Source organism: Saccopteryx bilineata, chromosome 2 (genome assembly GCF_036850765.1).
Source record: "Saccopteryx bilineata isolate mSacBil1 chromosome 2, mSacBil1_pri_phased_curated, whole genome shotgun sequence".
NCBI classification, from domain to species: domain Eukaryota; kingdom Metazoa; phylum Chordata; class Mammalia; order Chiroptera; family Emballonuridae; genus Saccopteryx; species Saccopteryx bilineata.
Window position 1 is genome coordinate 155,371,168 of NC_089491.1, and position 9,031 is coordinate 155,380,198.

Genomic DNA, 9,031 nt, shown 5'->3' on the forward strand with positions numbered 1-9,031 from the left:
GAGGCCCGGGGGTGGGGCAGTTGAATGATTGTTGCTGCATCTGTCCCCATTGAACCACCAGATGTGAGGTGGGTTGGAATCAATGGAAGGTTGCCCACTCTCCTGCCTGCCTGCACAGGAACGAGTCCTTTGGATAGCACGCCCTCTCCTGGGTCTCTGAAAGCTGTGACTTGGATCCTCCCACCCCACCCGGGGATAGCAATGGTCTAGCAATCAGAGCTGGCTGTTGGTGCCCTGGGGCCTGTACAGAGGAGGTGGGCTTTGGGTGCAGGAGGCTTAAGGGGGGGGTTGACAGACGGCACGGGGGGTGTGCTTTGGGAAGAGTGGGCTGTATCTAAGGAGACGCTAAGGATAAGCAAGGTCATGAAGGTGCCTTGGAAGAGAGTCACAGCCAGACTCCACTTTCTTCCAATCTCCTCCATGAGAAGAATGGTACACAGCTGGGCAGGCACACACAGGATGCTGGGAATTATCTGGCTGGTGTGGAGGTTCATGCCAAAATTGTTCAATGTGAAGCCCAGCATCATAAAGCTGTAGCCACTATTAAAGCTGGAATGAAGAGGAGAGAAACACTCAGAGAGAACAGGAGAGAGAGAGACAAACGCAGAGGCATGCACGCAGACAGGGCAAGGCATAAAGATGGAAGCAGAGGAGAGCAGGCAGGGTGGGAGAAGAGAAATAAGCACGGGTCTGGGAGCTGCAGGCCAAGCCAGGGTCCTTAGGCCCTGCTCCCTTTCAGCCTGGCCACACCCTTCCTTCACCAGAGCTCCAGGCATGCAGGGCAGCCCTGGGGACTCACCTCACACAGGCCATCGTCAAGGTCACCTTGAACAGCTGCCTATTGTTATAGAAGTCCAGGAGTGAGGCGTCAGTCACTCGCTCTCTGGGCACCTTTAGCTACAAGACAAACAGGACCAGCCAGAGGCAGGGTGGAGACCCCAGCTTGCTCCTACCCCTCCAGGACCCACAAGACCAGCCTGCCCTCCCACCCCCCACCCCCGCCACTGTGCCAGCCTGGTCTCAGGCCTTCTCCTGACAGGATTTCATGTTGCTGTCACTGTTTCCCTCAAGCAGTGGACTGGGGACACCCTCTGGGCCAAGGTCTTACCTAAAAGAATGAGGAGGGGAGAGGTCCTTCCCCAGCCCCCTGCCTGGCCTCACTTTGTGCCCAAGACCTCTTTCCTGGTCCAATAGACTTAAAGGAATCTTCCTGTTGTTCACAGCAGCCGCATAGCACAGCATCTGCTTGGCCTTCTTCATCTTTCCTTTCACCATCAGCCAACGAGGGGATGCTGGGAGGATCCCACATGGCAAACACCTCCCCCATCCATCACTCCAAGATGCCCCAGAGACCTAAGTGGGCCCCATCACCACCTCCATAGTGGCCATGCTGTTCCAGCCTGAGCTCATTCAGACATCAGAGGCCTTGGAGGTGGCCACCAATCTGGATGTGTCCTCCGCCTCTCCTTGGTAGTCATCACCCCGGCCCTTGACCAAGCCACATACAGGCCCCATTGGTGCTCGGTGTCACCCTGGCCACACACTGCCTCTGCCTGGCAGTCTCTTTCCACTCAGTCAACTCTGAAAGCTCTCTGCTTTCTATCTCAGGGTCATCACCACCTGCCCTGGCATGCCAAGGGCACTGTCCTCCACGCCCATGTCCACACCCACGCTTGGAGCCCCATTCTCATAGTTGGGATTTCACCCAACATGATGAAGGAGTCGTTTCCTAGACAGCCCCATTTTTTGAGCCCTCCTGAAAACTCCTTGGCACCCTGCCATATCACAGGGGCCACCTCGTGGTTAGCAAGGACAAGAATATTTGCCAGCCTCAATTTTCTTTTTTGCCTTCAATCCTGACCATTTCCCTGTCCTTGAATCTTGCCTTTTGACACTATGCCTTCTGGTTCTCTGACATCTCCTGAAGGGTATCCTCAGAGGAGGGGCAAAGCTGGGGTCCAGAGGCTCTGCCCCTGGCTCTCTCTCATCTCATCCACTCATACTTTCTCCAGGGAACATTCCACCCCCTTCATCCCTTCAGGAACCCTTCCCACCCCTCAACCTCCAGTGCGCTGGGCCCCACCTTGTGCACGCCCTGTGCCCCTTTGCTTACCAGATATAGGGGATGAGAAAAAACAAAGGTGCCCCATCCCCATCCACAGCTGCCAGTGGGCAAATGTGTAGGAAAGCCCAGCCAGGAACAGGAACCCAAAGACATAAAAGCATTGGTCCAGGACGATGGCATGGGCATGGTGCTCCCCTGTTAGCCACTCAGTCACTGTGCAGAGGCCAAGAGGACAGCATCACAGTCAGCTCAATGTTCTTCTGAGATGCCCAGCCCTGTTTGAGACAGTTCAGGCTGAGCAAAGGTTCTTCTGCCTGCTCATGATCTGCCCTAGGTCCAGAGATAGCCTTCCAAAGCCAGGAAGAAGAGTGCCTTTCTGTCCTCCAAGGCACAGTCCAGGCCCCTTGTCTGACCTCCCAACCACAGCTATAGCCTCTGTTCCCTTGTCAGTCTGGCTGCTCTCTATACACCTCCTGCCTGACCACATGCCCATCACTGGGAAGGCCTGTTTCTGGGCCTTGTGACTGCCACATGGAGAGACAAGAAATCGCTCTCTTGTCTTTGTTCTTAGTGCATCCATGCTTTGGCTACTTCGGTCGAGCTTGTGTGAAGGAGACCGATCCCTCTGGCCAGGCTCTGGGTCCTCCTGCCAGGGAACCGTGAGCACACCAGGAGATGGCAGCTATAAGGGTGAATGAGTGTGTGGGCACTTCTTCAGGGCTTAATAACTGTAAGCCGTGGGGCGGGGGGTGGTGTATCAGGAGTCGTGAAAGGGGAATGTGTAGGGTGGAGGTGGTTAGAATGGAGAATGAGGGTGGAAGGGCCATCTAGGCACGAATTCTCTGCACCTTTGGGCAGCCTGGAGTGGAGGCTTCCTCCTCTACAGCCAGTGGGTTTGAGTCTCAATTCCATTCTGCAGGTTCGCCGATGGCCCCCTCCCTGCGCAGCCAGCCTCACCTAAAGATATGCTGCTGAGGCTGTAGCTCACCAATGCCTGGGACACCATGGAGCGGCAGATTCGATACTGCTGAAAGATACTGATGAAGGCTGACCCAAAGCCAAAGATCATCATCCCCATGATTGACAGCAGCATGATGGTGCCAAACCTGAGGGCATTGGAGGGGGGCTGCACCAGTCACGTAGGCCTCCACGTCTGGACTCGGTGGACACCTGGGACCAGGGTCTGAGCCATCCATGGACCTCCAGAATGCCCCTAACCTCGCCTTCCCCAGCTCGAGACTCCTCAACTCTGAATGCCCACGAGGAGGAGGCAAGGGCATCCCAGGGACCAGAAGAAACTCTGGGAGACTCACCTGTCACTTATGATCCTGAAGATGAGCGACCCCATCACGAGGCCAGCCATGAACATGGTCAGCTGAGCTTCCATGTTAAATTCCCTTCCACAGACTTAGTAAAACTGGAAATTATATGTAAAGATTGGCCACAGGCCTCCACCCCAGAGTCAGCCTTCTGGGTCCAGAGTCTAAGCTTCCTCCCAGGGTGAGCCTTTAAGCACAAAGGGCCTGGGACAGAGACAGGTACTCTGTGCATAGCCTGCCTCAGCTCTGTGACCTCTGCCTTCCATTCTACATCCCGCAAACGCTAGGAGTTAAGCCTGAACAGGTGCTGGCCGAGGTGGGAGAGGTCACTAAGTAAGGGCCAGCATCACTAAAGACCCTTCCCCAAATGCGACTCTGGATGCGAGCCTAAAGATTCAAATTGGGTGGGTCTATGCTATGAAAGGTCCAGGATGCAGCTTAGACTGAGAAACCCTGTAAAAGGTGCATGATCAAAGCTGCTTCTTCCTTCAATTCCTTACCTTCTGTGAGTGCAGAGGGCAGAGCCACAAGTACAGAAGCAATTCCCCGGACAGATGGCAAACCCTGCCATCTGCCTTCTGCCCCTACTCCCAAAGGCACTCCAGCTTTCTGGATAAGACAGGTAAGGCCAGGGCTGGGCAACAGCGATCCTAGTTTCTGCCCTGGCCCTTCCTCTGCAGGGTGACCTTGAGCCTATTGCTTCCTCTCCTTGATCCTCAGTTTCCCCACCTGGCTGTTGAAGGTGAGGGCATATCTCTGGGCCTGTGCAGTAGCTATAGACAACTCAGGACAAGGCACACCTCATTGATCAGCGATCCTGTCTTGCTCTTGGGATAGATCCACCCATCACTACATGGCTGTGTTTGCTTGAGGCCAAACTGGATGATGGAATCCAAATCCTAGGAGACAGGTGAATGCATTAGGCAGGTCAGGAAACTGCCATTGGCATCTCGGGGCAGGGTCAGGTTCAGCTGCTCATCTTCTGACAGGTTCGGGCCCACTGCCAGAATCCAGCTGGTATTGCAATAGGCCTTTTGGGCTGAGAACACAAACATGTCAACAAACATGAAAAAGGAGGGCAGCAAGTAGGGCACGAAGCCTGGGGCCACCAGGCCCCGCTGGAATGTGCCAAGTTCCCCCGCTGCATCCATGATATGGGCAAAGATGTCATCCTTCGTGGTGTTGATGGCCCTCAATTTGTGTAACTCCGTCCTTAGAGATTCGGACTGGGATTGCTCTGCGGCCACACTTAAGTTGCTGGAAGAATTCTGGGTTTTGAGCTCCATTCTCAAGTTGTCCTTGCTTGCCATCTGTTCAAAGAAAGGACACAGTTTGATCTCTACTGACACCACTTCCTAGACATCAGGGGATGGTGTGGGAGCCACTGGCTAGAAATTAGCCTCTCTGCTGGAACAATTTGGATCCTAACCCTGCTGTGCTCTGTAGTTCCCTTCTTTGCTTCAGAACCCTCTTAATTAACATAATTTGTCCCCATTGGCCCACCCATCTCTATTTTTTAATGTTTTAGGAAATGCTGTGCTAAGTCCTCAGGAATTCTCCTACAATTTTCTCACAACTCCAACTGTTTACACACACACCAAGGCACTACCAGTCTGGCGAAAAAAGAGTTCTCCAGGGAACAAACATCAATAATCCTCTCCTCCGTGCCCCTGCCCTCAGATCTGCATCAGGAGTGGCCAGAGAAAAGCCCAGGGTGGTGGCTGGAAGCCTTGACCATGGAGGTGGGGAGCCAGGGCTGGTGTCGGGAGGCGCCCAGATAGTAGGATGGCATACAGCATCATCACGCCTAGCCAGAGGCAGGTCTGGGGAGGCGTTAGGTAGCGATACTGACCGTAAGGATGCTACCTGGAACAGCAATAAGGGAGGTGGGGAACTAAGTTTAAAACCTGCTTGAAGCCAAAATTCTCAGCCCGGCTGAAGAGGTCCTGGAATAGGGGTTCCCTTGGCTACCACCAGAAGCAAGCCTGTGCTGAAGGAAAGTTTCTGTAAATTAAGCCCACAAGGCTTTTACAGATTAAGATTAAGCAAAACTCAAAACAGAGATTATCAAATACATGAGAAGGCAGGCCATTCTGAGTCAGCAGAAACAAGAAACTATAGAGTTAGACTGAACTCATGATTTTACATTGCTGTAGAACACGTATGTGGATGTACTTTCTATCTCTGTCCACTGAGATAGCCTAAGAGTAGTGCATGTTCATAGCAGTGGTCACATCTGATACTCAGATCTTGGTTTCTAAGGACACGAACCAGGCTTCTTTGGAGGAGTGGTGGATTTGAGGGTTGGAGCAGAGAAAGTACTGATGTCTTATGGTGCCAGAGGTAAGCAATTGCCCCCCAAATGACAGGGTGTATCAAAAGGGCACAGGATTCAAATGGACGGAGTCTCCAATAACCAAACCTGAGACAGAGCAACAAAATAAATGATGATTGCAATAGGTGACCCATCAGACAAATATATCTGAGTCCATGCTGATATAAATAAATAACTGAATAAATAAACAGGAGAAAAGTAACAATATAATGTTTATCACAAGAAAAAGTTGTAATTATGTGAAAAGAAATTTTAAAAAGAAACAAATTCAGTAAAGGAGCAAAATACAAAAAAAAAAAGACCATTTTATATATATCTCCTCCATGTTCTTTAGGGAAGATTTTGGATATTGTAGTGAGGGCCTATAGCAAGATAAAGGCCTGACACATATAGAAATGCTAGAGTTGGTCTCCTTAAGAAGATTGAAAAGATAAAATGGATGTGAACAATATAACCTTGTTTTGAAATATGCAAACTTGTTATGTACTACTGGAACAAGAGCAAAGTAAATCAGAACTATGAGCCTGGCCTGCTCTAGGCCTTGAAAAGCACCTCACCTGCCTGTGTCAGCCTCCACTCTGTGGTGGAGAGCAGTGAACACAGGAGGGGTCAGTGACCTGCTCCGGGTCCAATCGCCAGCTCTAGCGGCAGGATTCAGGGCCAGGCCCGACCCCAAAGACCACACCTTTGTAAAACAGGTGGTTTGTCCAGGCCGCCGCCCGCCAGGCTGGCTCTCCACCCGAGGGGCAGACACTGCATTCATAATGGCTGCCAAGGGAAAGAGGGAATCTTGGAATCCGGTGATGATGGATAACTCAATGAAAAGAGTTCAAAAGCTAGAGTCACTTAGGAGTGGGGAGGGGTTACTTTGTTCCACTTGGTTGTCTGATGTTTGGAAGATCAAATGAGACCTGTGTGTAGGGCAGGAACTCAGTCTTGAACTTCACCACCATGTTGAGCAATCCCTTGACTACTCGGATGCTAATTTCAATCGGCAGTGGGTTTCCATGGCTTGCCTTTCCAGTTGGACCTGTCAGTGTAGATTTCCTCATAGGATCGGTTGCTGCCAAGCCAGTCATTCCTGAAAAGAAACAATTCTATGTATATTTTATCACAATGAAAATGGTATACAAATACTGTGTGTGTAAGACATTTGTGCAAAATAATTATAAAACAGATAAATATGTTAAGGAAGAAAACCAGAGAGGTGTCTCATGATCATGAATAAAAGTTGTCTGTTCTTCCCCATATTGACCTGTACAATCAGTACAACTCCAGTCAAAATCCTAAAGATATTGGTTGTAAAATTTGTTATGATTCTAAAAAATTTTTAAGATTTTGTTTATTGATTCTTAGAGAAAGAGAGACAAAGACAGACAGAAAGGGAGAGAGATGAGAAGCATTAACTTGTAGTTGTTGCACCTTAGTTGTTCATTGATTGCTTCTCATTTATGTCTTGATCAGGGGGCTCCAGCAGAGCCAGTGACCCTTTGCTCAAGCCAGCGACCTTGGGCTCATGTTGATGATCCCACACTCAAGCCAGTGACTCCATGCTCAAGCCGTACAAGCCTGCGCTCAAGCCAGTGATCTCAGGGCTTCAAACCTGGGTCCTCAGCATCCCAGGCCAACACTCTATCCACTGAACCAAGACAAGTCAGGCAATACCACACTAAAAATATGAGAAAAAGGAGCCCAGATGCCCACTGACACAAGAATAGATAAATTCGGGTATGTTTAGAGAGTGGACTATAACATAGCAGTGAAAACAAATTCATTTCATCTACATCCATTATGACTTGACAGGCAGGCTATCGCTGGTTGAAGATGAATGGGACCCTGAGCAGAGGAATGAGGGCAGCCTCCGGAAGCTGGACAAGGAAATAAACATTCTCCCCAGAGCTTCCAGAAAGGGAACAGCCCTGATGACACCTTGACTTTAGTCTAGTGAGGCCTATTTGGGACTCTTACCTCCCAAACTATACCGTAATACACTGGTGTTGTTTTAAGCTAATACATTAGCAGTAATCTGCGCCAGCAGCATCAGGACAGCGGTGCAGTGTGTATATGTGTAAGGCTGGAGTGGGCGGAGGTGGACAGAGGAGACTTCCCAGGGGGAGGGGAGAGGAAGGAGGGAACCTTTGCTCCCCTCCCAGAGAGTTGGCTTTCAGTCCTGGAGCCCATTGTACCCACCGTGCCCTGCAGGCCTCCTTCAGGGACCCCCCAGCATCCCCTGAACACCCACATGGATGTGACAGTCTGCCAGGACCTGAAACACTTGCTCCCTCTACTGACCCCACAGGTCCCCTGCCAGGTAGACAGGCCCCAGGCAATTGGTTTTCAATATACAAGAGAGGAAACTGAGGCCTAGAAAAGTATAGCCAGGGGCAACTCTGTCTGAGGGCAGGAAATGGCCAGATGCCACCCTGGAGAACTCTCACTTTCCGTGCGGGCAACCTCTCCTTCCACAGACTCCCCACAGTCTAATGTGTCCTGGCAGGCTTCTGTTCACATCTGTGCTGGGACTGCGACCCTGCAATTGCCACCCTCCATACCCTTCTCGTCCTCCGTCCTGGAGACAAAATCACCAGCCAAGCCAGGGCCCACCTGACCACAATCCAGGACCAACTGGACCATTGGCAGCAGAACCTTTGAGTTTCATTGGTGGCTAGGAAGTAGTGTCACATGGGCAGGGATGTCCATTGGGTGGGCTAGGAATGATGAGGAGCAGCATTCTACTCCAGGGGCATAACTGCCCACAGATCCCGGGACAGAATGGGGCAAGGCAGGATGGGAAAATCTCCACGTGAACCAGCTTCATACCTTTGTGCAGACTGTTCCTGACACCTGGAGCCCCTGCCCTCCCGTTAAGGGTCTCACCTCTACTTGGGGAGATTCTCCCATCGGTCTAGACAACTTATCCACCTTCAGTCCCCACACGCTGGGGGTGGTGGGGACAGTCAGAGGGGGAACCATCTGAACCTTCAGTGGCTCCCAGGCCTGGGGGCAGACGTGAGGCAGAGCTTCGGCTGGGCCCTCAGCAGTGGCACCGCTACTCTGTGCAGGACAGTTCTTTCCCTGCAGCTGAAGGGGAGGAGGCAGCAGAGGGAGGAGGTTGGGTGGTGAGAAGTTGGGGAGCTGCGACAGAATGGCTTCTCCTTCTCTGAGAGGAGGTAGAAGGAAGGGATGCAGAGCGGAGGTGAGAAAAGGCACTGGTGAGAGGCGGGAGACCAGCTGACCAGAGGAATCGGGTGGGAATGCTGGGTGCAGTCAAAGGCCCAATGGAGGCTGATGACCGTCAATTCACAGAATAGA

At 51.5% G+C, this 9,031-nt stretch overlaps 1 protein-coding gene across 1 annotated transcript; it reads right to left on the reverse strand.

Moving 5' to 3' along the window:
* Positions 1-206: 206 nt before the first annotated feature.
* LOC136322357 (solute carrier family 22 member 14-like) lies at positions 207-4,694 on the reverse strand. The gene is given in 7 exon segments (XM_066254405.1): positions 207-549; positions 800-897; positions 1,162-1,353; positions 2,217-2,278; positions 3,023-3,171; positions 3,379-3,482; positions 4,185-4,694. Coding segments are annotated over 7 exon segments (1,458 nt in total).
* Positions 4,695-9,031: the final 4,337 nt, after the last annotated feature.